This window comes from Lipotes vexillifer, unplaced genomic scaffold, assembly GCF_000442215.2.
Source record: "Lipotes vexillifer unplaced genomic scaffold, Lipotes_vexillifer_v1.1 scaffold566, whole genome shotgun sequence".
NCBI lineage: Eukaryota > Metazoa > Chordata > Mammalia > Artiodactyla > Lipotidae > Lipotes > Lipotes vexillifer.
The window spans coordinates 743,440-758,075 of record NW_006799689.1 but is presented as its reverse complement, the minus strand read 5'-3'; the positions used below and the strand labels follow the sequence as shown (position 1 = coordinate 758,075).

The 14,636-nt window shown below is 40.3% G+C and overlaps 1 protein-coding gene across 2 annotated transcripts in view; it reads left to right on the top strand.

Annotated features, from left to right (window-relative positions):
* TGFB2 (transforming growth factor beta 2) overlaps positions 1-3,059 on the top strand; it is an 82,183-nt gene extending 79,124 nt beyond the window's left edge. The window contains exon 8 of one of the 2 annotated variants that reach the window (XM_007471856.1): positions 2,098-3,059. In XM_007471856.1, coding sequence (XP_007471918.1) covers positions 2,098-2,256 — 159 coding nt within the window. In that variant the 3' untranslated portion in view covers positions 2,257-3,059. The remainder of the gene's footprint in view (positions 1-2,097) is intronic. The other variant, XM_007471857.1, reaches the window with a different exon arrangement.
* The last annotated feature ends 11,577 nt before the right edge of the window (positions 3,060-14,636 follow it).

Sequence of the window (14,636 nt, the reverse complement as noted above, 5' to 3'; positions counted from 1 at the left end):
ACACACACACACACACACACACACACACACATAACTGAATCACCTTGCTGTACACCTGAAACTAATGCAACATTGTATAAATCAACCATACTTCCATAAAAATATAGAATAAAATGAAATAAGAATAAAATAAAATACAAAAAAATAATAGGCTCTCTTGTTCAAACCTTTCATTTTTTTAAAGAAATTGAAGCCTAGATCAAGTAGATGACTTGCCCAGGAGCAAACAGTTGGTGACAAACCAGAGCTTGGAACGCAGGCCTCCTTGTTTTATAACCAGGCCTTCGTTCGCTGCGTCTTAGGGTTTAATTCCTGAAATGTGGCTACACACTGGGGTTATGCCTCTGTAAATCTCCTTATTAAAGAAACAGTAGAAAAATTGCCTTCTCTGCAGGATAGGAAAATGAATCTCCTGCCAAAAAGGTCACATAATGCGTTCAGCTGAACTCAAGAGTTTGGGGGATATCAATGATTTTAGATAATCTGTATTATAAAATTCCTCTTGAATTCAGCTGAAAGAATCTTGTGTCGGTGGAGCATGAAGTCTATTTATTGATAAACGCTTACATATGCTAAACTTTCAATTGACAACTACGGCTCCCTTTCCTTCAGCTGTTTTCCTGACACCCCTGGAGATTTTGGCTCTCTGGGCTGACCACATGCTTGGCCACGTGAGGGAAGCTCGCTCATGCCTGTCGCTTGGTCTGAGCTCTCTGGCCAGGCTGCTTCAGCTGGGCTGTGGCAACAGTAGCTGTAATGTGGGCAAGACCCAGTTGCCAAGTAGAAACATAATTCTCCTCTCTGATACACAGAGGGAGTGTGTGAAGGCTGAGACTATGCTTCTTTTTCAAGGAGAGAGGAAGAATCACTGTCATGATCACAAATATGTGGTTTGGACAGTTACCCAAAAAGCCAGAGGTAGCTTAATAAAGTAGTCAGTGTTGCTGTGCTGAACAGATCTTCTGTCTTAGGCTGAAAACATTGCAGTGAATCTCGAGGAAAAGGTCACTCGCTGTTTAACACATTAATGGCATCCTTGGAAATGTCTCTTTATCATCACTGGGGAAGCTCCATACTTCCGTTGGTAGAAGTCACATACCCCTTTGATATAGGATGGGGTTAAAGGTATAGCACTAAGCATAGAACTTTCTTTTCATTCTAAGACTGACTATTCCCTCCTCCAACTTAGCCACTACCATTTACCACATGGAAAGCTAAATGGAGGGTTGATTATTATTATTATTTTAAGAAAAATGTAACAAAGTGAATAATTAAGAATATAGATTACTTCTGAGGTCGTTCTTAGCGTGATTGTATTTACGAAGCAATGAAAAATGAAAAGACTTTGATCTTTTTTTATTTTAAATGAAAATTTAGGTGACATTAAATTGGCCTGAGAAGACACTTAGCCTAGGAAGATTTCACACTGCAGACAGGTGTCTTTTGCTCTACCTAAGGGTAGATTAAAGATCTGATGAGACTTTTAATAAAAAAATGTTATTCTCCTGTTTATCCATGTATTCATTTCTTCACCTAGCATGTGAGTCTTGTTTTGATTTTGTCCAGAGAAGACTCACTAGGGCTATAAGGTTAAAAAAAAGGGGTGCGTAGAGTCCCTGACCTCAAGTGAACTCTTCATCTAGGTGGGGATTGAAACTACTCACGAAACAACTTCAGTTACAGAAAAGTGTAGACACAAGGCGAAATACCAAGTTTGGTATTTGGGCCAAGTTTTCTGAGGGCCTGGGAGGTATGGGCAGCAAAGTAGTGATCAAAGTAAAGACTCCTTGGAAAAACTGGAAAATCTGTTGAATGAGCAATTTTGTCTAACCTGACTTTTACAAAAGTATTTGTTTACAATGTATGAGAAAAGGATTCTGTAGGAAAACGGTGAATTCAGGGATTCCTCAGGACGCCTACCCATTTGACTATAATTGGAGGATAAGTAAAGGAAAGTGTAAGCCCCAAATAATCTAAATTGCCTACTCAGTGCTGTGACTGATAAGATAACCATGTGCGATGGTTCTATTAAAAAATAATTGCCTGTTTTTTTTGGGTCGTTTCCTATGTTTTCTTTCTTCTCCTGTGTCCTTTCAGGTTCTCAGCTTATATAATACCATAAATCCAGAAGCATCTGCTTCCCCTTGCTGCGTGTCCCAGGATTTAGAACCGCTCACCATTCTCTACTACATCGGCAAAACACCCAAGATTGAACAGCTTTCTAATATGATCGTAAAGTCTTGCAAATGCAGCTAAGATTCTTGGAAAAGTGACAAGACGATAATCAAACAGTGATGATGATGATGATGATGATGATGATGATGATGATGACGATGATAGTGACAAAGGCAATGTTTGTAACAAGAAAACAAGAGAGAGCCTTGCTTCATCAGTGTTTAAAAAAAATTTGAAAAAGCGGTACTAGTTCAAACACTTCGGAAGTTTGTGTTCTGTTTGTTAAAACTGGCATCTGAAACAAACAAAAAAAAAGTTGAAGGCTTTATTCTATATTTTACCTACTCTGTAAGTGAGAGAGACAAGAAGCAAAACCTTTTTTTCTTGAGAAAAAAAATAAACACTGGAAGAATTTGTTAGTGTTAATTATGTGAAAGAAAAAAAAAAAAAAAAACAGGAAAATCCCGTTAAGTGGAGTTGCTGTACATACGTTTTTATCCCATGCCTCACTTGATTTTTCTGTATTGCTATGCAATAGGCATCCTTCCCATTCTTACTCTTAGAGTTAACAGTGAGTTATTTATTGTGTGTTACTATATAATGAACATTTCATTGCCCTTGGAAAATAAAACAGGTGTATAAAGTGGAGACCAAATACTTTGCCAGAAACTCATGGATGGCTTAAGGAACTTGAACTCAAACGAGCCAGCAAAAAAAAGAGGTCATATTAACGGGATGAAAAATGCAAGTGACATATTATATGACCGAGCAAGTCTGCATGAAGAAAAGACCCTGCAAACACATGCTCTCTACCAACTGCCGGAGGAAGCTTCTTGTAAGGTTCAGAACTGAAAAGCCTGTTAATAAAGGAAACTTCCGGTCAGAATAAGTCTGTAAGATTTTTTTTTTTCCTTTTTAATTGTAAATGGTTCTTTGTCAGTTTAGTCAACCAGTGAAATGTTGAAATGTTTTGATATGTACTGGTCAAACTTCAGACCTTAAAGTATTGCTGTATAGCTATGCTCTAGATTTTTCCTTCATTTCGGTGTATGTAACCATACCTATATTACTACAATAGATGGGTATAGAAGCCAGTATAATTGGAAACACATCTGCAGATCTCTTTTGCGAACGATGAAATCAAAACATTAACTACTTTCTGTGTAATGTATAAATTTTTACCATATTTTTAATGTTCTGTAATAATGTCAACTCTGATTTAGATTGGACTTAAATTTGGGCGCTTTTTAATGATCGTTCGGAATTGTGTGTTTCCTTTAGCTGGCCAGTACTTTTGAGTAAAGCCCCTGTATTTCGACTTGCACTACAAATACATGTTTGACAGTATTTGTTCCACCTGTGCTTTTGCATTGTCCATTATTATGACATAAGCTACCTGAGTCCACTTGTCCTTTTTTTTTTCTTTTATAAAAAGACGTAGTTTTCCTTCATTTTCTAAGCATCATTACTAATCAGTTCAGACATTAACAATCTTCTATTTTAGGGAAATTGGGGATTATAGATACATAGATAATTGAGGTGAAATGTTTTAGTTTTAGCAAGGGCTTAAGGATCTGACTGGAACTCAGAATCTTGGTGACTGGGTTAAGAAAGGTTTCTCTAACTTGGTTTAATCAGTATTTTCACAGAATTCTACTGTTATAAAAGAGCAGACAGTTCTTAGGAAACAATTTTTTCTTTAATCGAGTTTTTAGTGTTCAGGGAGAAATGGAAAGATTTACATTTTAGTTGATTTTGTTTTTTTTTAAGGAAGAAAAAAAGCCCAGGTCAGCATAAGTCATTTAGTTTATTTCACTGAAGTGAAGGTTTTTATAGATGTTCTTTGAAGGTTGAAAAGGCACTAGGCAAATTCTCCCATGATCAAAAAATCCTTTTCTTTCCTCTGAATGAGAGTTATCAAATCAGAGGTTAGAATTTACCTTGCTGAAATACATGATTTGCCACATTTTTGCAGAGGAGGTAACCTTATGTCAGGGGTTGTAGGATATGTCAGTTTGTCAGTTGTCTCTTATTTAGCTTTAGGATAACAATTAATAGTAAGTCAATGGAATATTTGCAGTTTTACCTAAAGAGCAGCACAGTGAAGTGTGAATCCAGCGTGAAGTTGTCTGTTTGATGTAGTGTACTCCTTTTTTGGAATTTCCTGAGCATTATTAAAATGACAAATTGGATTTGTTTGAAAACTGGAAAAGCAAGAGATAGGATGCCACAATACCAAACAACCCTTGGGTTGGATGTAACCCAATCCCAGATTGGAGTGTGTTGATTTTTTTTTTCTCTTCCACTTTTCTATCCATTCTATGTAAATCACTTATTTCTGCAGGTATTTTCCTCTCAGATAGAATGACATTTTGTTTTGTATTATTTTGTCTTTCCTCATGAATGCACTGATAATATTTTAAATGCTCTATTTTAAGATCTCTTGAATTTTTTTTTTTTTTTTTTAGTTTGGGGGTTTTATAAGGCCTTTATTTCCCATAAGTAAATATCGCTATGAGAGGGGAGGGAGTGGGGAAAATGTTAGTATGTGGGTGGGGTTGGTTGTTGATAAACAGCAATACGATTTTATGGTTGGCATGATTTTTTTTTTTAAATGGAACATAAGAATAGCTGTTTTGTATTTTGATGACTGATTACGCTGTATTTTAACACAATGTATGTCTGTTTTTGTGGTGCTCTAGTGGTAAATAAATTATTTCAATTATATGTTGATGTGTTTTTCCTGTCCTGGTATCATTCTGGAGACCAGAGAACACTTCTGATTCAGGGAGCGTGATCTCAAGCTAGAAAAGTCATACCAGCTTTAAGATCGTGCTTTTTTTTTTTTTTCCTCAGAGAGATTCAGTCCAGAGATGTCATGCTTTAGAGTTCCAGAGCCAGGATGTATCTATCAAGGCCTGAAGACAGCGCTGTGCAGTCTTTTTATTCCCTTGTTTATTGCTATTTGGTAATTGTTGGAGATTTAGTTTCCATCCAGCTTGACTGTCTACCAGAAAAAAAAAAATGCAGAGAGTTGTTTGGACCATGCTTTGGCTTTCTAATCCTATGTTCTGCCAACCCCAGGGCCAAAAGAACTGGTCTAGACAGTATCCCCTGTAGCCCCATAACTTGGATAGTTGCTGAGCCAGCCAGATATAACAAGAGCCACGTGCTCTTTGGGGGTCGGTCTTTGAGAGCAGCTACTCCTTTATTTCTCCCCTACCGCTGCACCAAAAAACCCCTATTCCCGCAAACTTCCTTGGCTGTTCACCCTGCAAGACCAGACTTTGCAAGTGAGTTGCCAGTCTCTCAATAAATCAAAGTAATAAAAAAAGTCGTTGTGGCTCCATCTGGCTGTCCTGCTTTAAATTTGTGCCTGTTTTCTAAACATCACCTAGAAACAAACCGTCCATTCAAATGTCTAGGTAGAACAGAAAATGGTTCCCTTTTCTACACTCTGTGTTTCATCTTTTATACTCATCTGTTATAGACAGAGGAAGTGTTTCACTTGAAAACAATTCGTTTGTGCTTCTCTGCAGAGGGCCAGTACCAGGCCTATCACCCCAGCCCCCATCACCTTTATTTGAAGTGTGAGAATAAGAGGGTATCATAGGGTCATGAAAAGAGTCACGTAAGAGCTGTATCAACTTGGTAAATTTGTCAGCCACTCTGAGCCTCCGTTTCCTTATCTTTAAAATGAAGATGAGATTTACCTGCTTTATGGGGCTTTGTGTGTTTGTTTTTGTGCCCTTGCTATTGTTAAGTAAGTGGACATGGGAAAAGTACTTTGGTGTTTGGCCTGTAGATGATGGTCAGTAAATCGTAGTCTTAACAGCTTTTTAATGTCTATTCAGACTGTAACCAGGGGCCACACTCCTTCCTCTTGACACTGAATGTGTAACCTCCAGACCCTAATCTCATCAATGAATCAGGCCATCAGTTATTCCTGAGAATATTGTCACTCAATTTCTTAACTTTTGGGTTACATGACTGACCAGAAACTGTTTAAAATCATGCGGAAATGTTCAGGTGAAGCTTTGCTTCCCGTCCACCGACTGAAGTTCAGCGTAACAGAGACGAGGCGGTTAGTTGACGGTCCCATTTTCTAAGATGATGATACTGTGAGCCCCAGTTTGTTGAGCACCCACCAGCTACTGTTCTCTGTTATCCTACATAACCTCACATGTCACCCTATGATGTAGGCTTTTTTGATAGAACTCCATTTTACAGGGAAATGAGCAGACTCATTAATGGTTAAATTACATGTCCAAGATCACCCAGGTTATAAGAGGAAGGTCGAGAACTTCATTGTTCAGTACACTAGCTACTTGCCACGTGTGGCTTTCAAGCAACTGAAATATGGCGAATCTGAATTGAGACATTCCAAGGTGTAATATCCAAACCATATTTTGAAGACTTAGTACAAAAGAGAAAGAATATCTAATGTCTCATTACTTTTTTATATTGATTACATGTCTAAATAATACTATTTTGAATATATGGGATTAAATAAAGTATATTATTGAAATTATTTCACCTGTTTCTTTTTTACTTTTTTAATATAATTACTAGAAATTTTAAAAGTACATATGGCGCTCGTATTCCCACCCTATTCTATTTCTCTAGAATTGTTTTTTCAGTTCTTTCTTAGAATTTCCCCATCTCTCTGCTTACATTGCCCATCTTTTCTTGTGTGCTGTTTACTTTGTCTATTAGAACCCTTAGCATATTAATCACAGTTGTTTTCAATTCCAGGTCTGGTAATTCCAACATCCCTGCCATGTGTGGTTCTGATGCTTGCTCTGTCCTTTCAAATTGTTCTTTTTGCCTTTTGGTATGCCTTGTAATTTTTTCTTATAGCTGGACGTGATGTACTGGGTAGAAGGAACTACTACAAATAGGCCTTAGAAATATGGTGGTGAAGTGGGAGGGGAAGCAGTCTATAGGTCTATGATAAGGTCTCAGTCTTCCAGTGAACCTGGGCCTCTGGACTGTGACATTCACAAGAGGTGCTCAGATTTCTTCTCCCCCCTTAGCTGGGGCAGGATGGCTAGTATGTTGTAGAGTTGGATATTTCCCTTCCTCAAGGTCAGCAGTTTGTTAGTCTCTGATAATACTCCAGCAGGTTAGCCTCCGGTTAACTGGTTTCCCCAGAGGGCTTGATAAGAACAGAGTGCTCTGGTGTATTGCAAAATGATTCCTTTGCCCCATTCCCTGCAGGAAGTCCTAGATTTTTCTCTGGTATTTACTGTGGGAATCTGGTGGATCTCTTGGAGGTGAATCTCACAATATTGTGTATGTATGTAGGGGTTGGGAGGAGGCTATGGGTGGGTCCCCCAGAGCTTTTAACTCTCAGAGGTGTTCACACTGAGCCTCCAGCAATTCATAAATTACCATTCATGTGTTCCTATCCCAGCACTAGTTCCTGCAGCGGTTTCTTTTTTCTTTTCTTTTTTTTTTGTCTATCAATGATGTGATGGATAAAGCATAGTCCATTCATACAATGAAATGTCGTTTGGTAATTAAAAGAAAATGAATTAGATTTAAATATATCAACATATATACATCTCAGAAATATGATGTTGAGGGCTTCCCTGGTGGCACAGTGGTTGAGAGTCCGCCTGCTGATGCCCCGGTCCAGGAAGATCCCACATGCCGCGGAGCGGCTGGGCCCGTGAGCCATGGCCTCTGAGCCTGCGCGTCCGGAGCCTGTGCTCTGCAACGGGAGAGGCCACAACAGTGAGAGGCCCGCGTACCGCAAAAAAATATATATATATATGATCATGAGTGAAAAAAGCAAGTTACAAAAATACATGTGCAGATGACCATCTTGAAGTTGGATTTTATCTTTATATCTGTATTGCTAATATTTTTACTATGTATGTATTCACAAATAATATATAATATTAATTCTTGAATTTTATGTAAATCATATCACCCACAGCAGTTTCTGCTTATAAGCCTCTGCTCTGATAAGTGGTCATGACCTCTATTTTCCCATCCGTCTCTTCAACCTCGGGGACAGTGGTTTGCCCTGTATCCTCCCCTCTCTATGGATCCAGGAAGATTTGTTGATTTTTTTTTCAGTCTTTTCACCTTGTTACTAGTTGTTAGGACAGAGTGGTGACTCCTAAGCTCCTTACATGTGGAGCCAGAAGTTCTTTCTACTTCTGTTAGACAGCTCTGGTGTAGAATTTGAAAGCAGGGCTAAACTATTTAAGGGCTAAACTATTCCCTTAGCCCGCCCCCTGCAGGAAGTCCTAGATTCCAGCTTTTGTTTTGTTTTGTTTGATTACAAAAGCTTTTGCTTTTGTAATCAACCTATGACTGAACAATATTGAGTCAAACTCTATGAAATTGTTCTTGTAGGTCATGATTTGTTGAAAGTTGCCAATTCTTTAGGGTTCATCCTAACAGTTGGAGCTGATTGACAGATGTGGCAATGAAAGTACATGCATTCTACAAGCAAAGCTCTTGATAAAATTTATGGTTACTTATCAGCAAAGCACTACTGAGACAGTACAACCTATTTCTAGGGTAGCTGGACTATCGTACAAATCTTTTCAGTCCATAGAAATCTTCATTTATGCACCTGTGACAACATTTTCTACTGTGTTGAAGGGGGGAAAAAAGCCAGAATACTCACTGTGCTCTTTCAAGTCACTGGTCCTGAGAAGACTCTGCTTTTCTATCTGTAAATAAGCTGTGCTCTCTTTACTAACAGGTCTTAGAAGGGTGGATCCAAGCTTATATAAGGGAGGTTTTGTTTTTTTGTTTTACAGAATCAAAATTACAAATACAAAATTAGATTCAGAGCCTTAGAGAGGGCCCACAAAAGTGAGAAGGTGGGATATTTTGAGCTTTAAGAGCTTCACTGCAAACTGGCCTCTGGGCTTAAGCTAACACAGGCCTTTGTTACTATCAGATGATCAGCTTGTAATTCTAGCAAAAACTATATCCCATCTCTTTACTGATAATCACTAAATCACATCTTATGTGCTGAACAAAGGAAAAAATGACCTTGGTTTTTCTAACATTCTGAGTCAGAGGCAGTAGAGGCGATGTTATTTTTACACCTCTTTTGAAACACCCTATGAGATTGGAGACATTGTTCACATAAACATTAGGCAATTGTGTCAGTAAATATGAATAACTTCACCTGAAGTTGCAAAAAGAATGCTTTTCAATTACTTTTTTTAAAGGAAAGTATTTCTCTTGTCCCCTGCCCCTCCTCCCCAGTTGTGAGGATTGTGATTTTGTCTTTATTTCCCTGAAACACTTTGTAGCTGGTTTCTTTATTTCAGCGAGTAATGGCTATTTGGAGAAGAGATGAGTGTGTTCCTGTAATTGGGCAGAGACCTAGTAAAAGGAACAGAATGTACTGAGGGAGACAGTGCTCTGTGATCAAAACTAGGAAAATCATTCAGCCTAAGAGAACAGGCATAATTAAACAGCAAAGCAAGAAATTAGTGGTCCACAAAAAGGCCCAATACAATCTCTCAGGCTTTTCCCCCAAAGTGGGATTTTCTCTCCCGTAGATGCCAAACCAACTGAAAGAACACAGATGTGTGACTCACGTGACATCATAAAGGTCTAGCCAGATCTACAGATGGAAACCCTCTCCTCAGGCCCAAATCTCCATCCTGATTCATATAGAAAATCCCAAATCTCAGGATGTTGGGAGCAAACAAGTAAAGAACTTATGTAATCCCATCCAGCTCTGAAGGCAATGTGAAGTCATGTAGCTTGGCTTGTCCTCAAACATGGGTGTAACACTAATTTCTTCCTTTGAAACCAAATTAAGTTAAACAGTACAGAAAACTGAGGAGAACTTTCAATCAAGTGGTCGTTTTTCATTTCATGAAATATCAGAGTTCACATCACCACATGTGTACATCTTCCCCTTGCTCACATCCTGGTGTCCCCAAAAGCCACTGGCTACATTCAGATTCCTACAAAGGTGAAACACAGAGAGAAGGTGGCAGACCTAGAGGAGGGCCAGGGACGTCTGGCAAACCCCTGAATACAGTCAACCATGAGGAATTATTCCTGTAGAATTTTACCCGAAGAGATTAGATAGATAGGTAGGTAGATAGATAGATTTTAAAAAATTTTTATTTTAATATCCTCAGGGGTGTAGTGCAGGAAACAATTCCCACCAAGGGTGCTAGGATCAATTTTTATTTATTTCCTCTTGTTCCAGGATTTGGAACAGTGAGACTGATGAACACGCAGGACACAATGGAAGGGGAAGTGGGGAGGGGACACAAGGAGGGGGACAGGAAAGGGAGTGGGTTATTCTGAGCACCAACTTCATGTGCATCGCCCACTGAGTCAAGAGCATGATGTTTGTATAAAACACCAAAGCAACTAAACAAATATAGTGAGAAATATAAAACAACTGGTCAACCGGCTTAGGCTCAAGCAGGAGATTCAAAGGAAGAGTCCTACTGTGCCATTGTCTTTCAACAGGCGTCTTGAAAAGCCAAGGAGCTGGTTGCATAAATGCTGTGACTGGAAGAAGTGGTTCTTTGTGCTCTGTCCCTGCCCCACTGTGTTGGGTGTTTGGGATGGTCACATCGACCCCCAAGCGGTCTCCCTCAGAACCGTGAGCCATCCCAATCCTACGTTTCCTGTTCTGTACCCGTCCTCATTTATCTTGTATTCTCAGCCCCTACTATACAGCTCAGCTCGTGGCAAAAATCAAAGAAAGGCATGAGATGGGATTATAGTCCCAACTCTGCCACTGACACTATCTGGGACGCAGAGAAATCATTTTCAGTGTCTCCTTCAATAAAACAAAAGGGTTAGATTAGGTGATCTACAAAGTCCTTTGAAAATTCCTTTTTTCTGATTGGTCAGATGCCCTCGTGTGTTCTTCTATGATTGCACCTGTGAGCATAAAACATCTCTCCACTATAATTCGTTCAACAAATAATTACTGAACATATCCTATGTAACAGATTTTGTTTCAGGTTTTAGGTTCTAGGTCCACAAAAGTGAACAAAACAGGCTCAGTCTCTGCCTTCGGGAAGTGATGCTCTGGGGGGGGGGGGGGGGGGGGGATTTCACCCCAGTGAAACCCTAAAGAAGATGCTGTAACCCATTCTCTCGCTGCACCTGCCTTGCTGCGGGTGCTGAGACTTGGTTGACCATCACTGGTGGAGGCAGAATCAGCAGCCACTTCTTTGGCTGATTTTAGAGGTAATGGAAAAGGAAGAAGCCCTGCTTCCCCCAATACTTTCTCCACTAGAGCAAAGCCTTTCGTTTGCCAATCCGAGGTGTGGCTGGTCTATAACCCCCGTGCGAGAGAGAAACCAACTCTGTGGTTCACACAAAGGAATTGTTGAACTGCTCTTCATGATGAAGGAAGACCAGAACCATGTTGCTTCTGCAGGCGGAGGTTCAGCAAAGAGGGCTTCAGATGCATATTCCACCACCTATAATCCTTCTTACCAGTGAACAGTAGCTAGCTCTGCACCCCAGGAGCTCACAGTTTAGAGTGAAAGAAACAGTGGACCCAATTATACTTATCATTCGTTTTGTTGCCAGCAATGTCATCATCAACAAAATCATCACTGTGACAACTTACTAAGTGTGTGTATCTTGGTTTATCTCCCATGGCTAACTTGTTCCATCTAAACCAATGATTCTGAACCAGGAGCTATTTTGCCTCATCCCCCTTCCCCTGTGGGACATTTGACAAAGTCTGGAGACGTTTCTGGCTGTCACAGCTCAGGAAGTGCTGTTGGCATCTAGGAGGTAGAGGCAGGGGATGCAGCTAAACATCCCACAATGCACAGGACAGTCTCCTTCTGTAAAGAATTGTCTAGCCAAAAAATGTCCGTGCTGCGGAGGTTAAAAAACTCTGACCTAGATCAAAACTTCTGCAACATTTGGTAGTTATCAAGTATTTCACAAGACAGTAAACCATGACGAGCACATCTGCAGAAATGTAGTGTGAGTAACTGTAATGGGTTTCTGAAATAACACAGTAGCAGAAGTGAGAATACCTCCAAAAGCACTCACCTCAACCTGAGAGTCTCCTAAAGCAAGTTCTGCATTAATTTGTTTCTATTCTAAGGCTCCAATCACAACTGCATATATTGGAAGGTCATTTCACCCTCAATGTGTTCAGGAGTCTTAGGTCTCTGGAGAGAGTAGGCTTCTAGTGAAACGGAGCAGGACCCTGTGTGGCTCTCCCGGGTACAAATCTTTTCTGTGTCCCCCATTTCTTGTTTGCAGGAAATGGGCTTCATTCAGCCTCCTTGACCTTACCTGGGTTCCAAAGGGCAGATTCAAACAGCTGCTAATCAAGGAAGGGAGGGGATGCAGAAACAAAGGAGGAGCAATCAAGAAATAATAGTGCAGCGATAAAGCAAGGTCCTGGTTCCTCCTCAAGGGATATGCATAACAATATCTTTGAGTTCTTCTGCCGAACTAAGGCCCTCCTCCACCCGGGGGTTAGGAGTGTCGGGAGGATGGTAACTTCAGGCTGAACACATGATTCCTGGAACACCACCCTATTCTCTCACAACCAGCCAATCAAGAGAAAATCTGCACACAGTGGAAGATAACTCTGACCCCCTCCCCAAACGATTCTCCCTTCAAAAACTTCCATGGTCAAGCAGAATCTTCAGAGTCGGCTTTTGGACACGAGTCTCGCTTCTCCCCAGGTTGCCAGCCTCCTGAATAAAGCATCCTTTCCTTTCTAATCAACACTGTCTCTCAAGTATTGGTTTTCAAGTGAGGAGAAGCTGAACTTGAGTTCAGTGACAACAGGAAACTCTACTGGAGGGTATATAAGTTGTCCTCCACAACTTGAACCAGCAATATCAACCAGATACTGCTCAAACATTTAAGGAAGGCCACTTCTGGACTCCTAAATCTATGCTGTTCTGAAAAGACTAACAGATCTCTCTCCCTCTTACCTTGTTCCCTCCAATAACATCTCCACAGTTCAGCAAGAGAATCTTTCTCCAGCAATGATAAATATGTCAGTCCCTGTGTGAATCCCTTCAGTGCATTCCCATTGCATAGAAGACAAATTTAAAACCCTTCACGTGGTGGCTAGGCATTTTAAGACTGGGTATTTCGATATGCAAAAAGGACTTTTATGTTTCTATGAATCCACTTAACTTCTGAACCTCTAGTTTCATTTGGGTAGCGGAACAATTAAGCCTGCCAAGCCAAGATAACTATGTCACTTCAGTTTAAAAGCTGTCTCTTTTGGCTAACCACTCAGTTTTGGATTTGTTCTGCCCACTCTTTTTCCTTTTCTCTGTTGCTTGGGTAGCATGTGGGCCCAAGGAGAGTCTTCCTTACCCTATGCGGACTACAAGGAGGTATATATATATATATATATATATATATATATATATATATTTATATTTATATTTATATATGTATATATATATATTAATTTTTATTGGAGTTTAAAATGTTGTGTTAGTTTCTGCTGCACAGCAAAGTGAATCAGTCGTATGTATACATATATCCACACTTTTTAAAATTCTTTTCCCATATAGGTCATTACAGAGTATTGAGAGGAGTTCCCTGTGCAATACAGTAGGTCCTTATTAGTTATCTATTTTAAATACAGAGTCAAGGAGGTATATATTTGGTCTGTGGTGCTTTTCTCTCTTCACTGGCCTTGGGAGTATATCATAGCCCATCAAATCTTGGACATTGCTTCATATCAGATGGGGTCTAAACAGGGAAATAAAAACCACTAGTGTTTGAAACAGGAATTTTATGTACAGAGCTGGTTACCCAGGTGATGGAAGGGCTGAGAAACCAAACAGAGGACTTCAAGGCAACCCTAAGATTAGTAACAATAAGGGGCTGGTAACCACACCCAAGCCAGAGGGACGAGAGAAAAAGCAGTGTTTCCAGAGCCCAGGGGCTGGTGGCAGAGAGGCCCTGTCTGTAGGGAGCTGGCGCCTTGAAGGACACGTGACCTTTGCTGGAAATGTTGCCTGAGGCGAAGAAAGAGAGAAGTTCCCAAGTTTCTTTCTTCCTCTTGTCCTCAGTGTTCAGCCTAGGTCTTCACTGGGTAAACCCAGTGGGAAGCCAGGTGAGATGGGAGCCTAGGAATCGTGACGTGCAAGAGTTAGCCTCCCTATGTTGGAGGACAGGGCCAGGGAACGGTGAGGATTGATGTCATGGCCAACACACCATGTGTGCTTGCTTCACGTGCTACTAATGTCAGTGGACTTGCTGTAGCCGCCCTCTTGTCAGGAAGATGTGCTTTACCTTCTCCTCATTCTAATGCCTATGTCTCCTCTGGCTGATTGAGCCTCTCACTTCTGAGCCTTTCTCAGAGAGGTTGGGTACTCTTGCCTGTTTTTCTTGATTTTAGCTGAGTTCATAAAACTCTGATGCTGCCTTAGGTTCATCCTTTCAAACACCTCCTTCAGTCATTGTTTTCCACGACTCAGGTCCCATGTTTGACTGCCCTA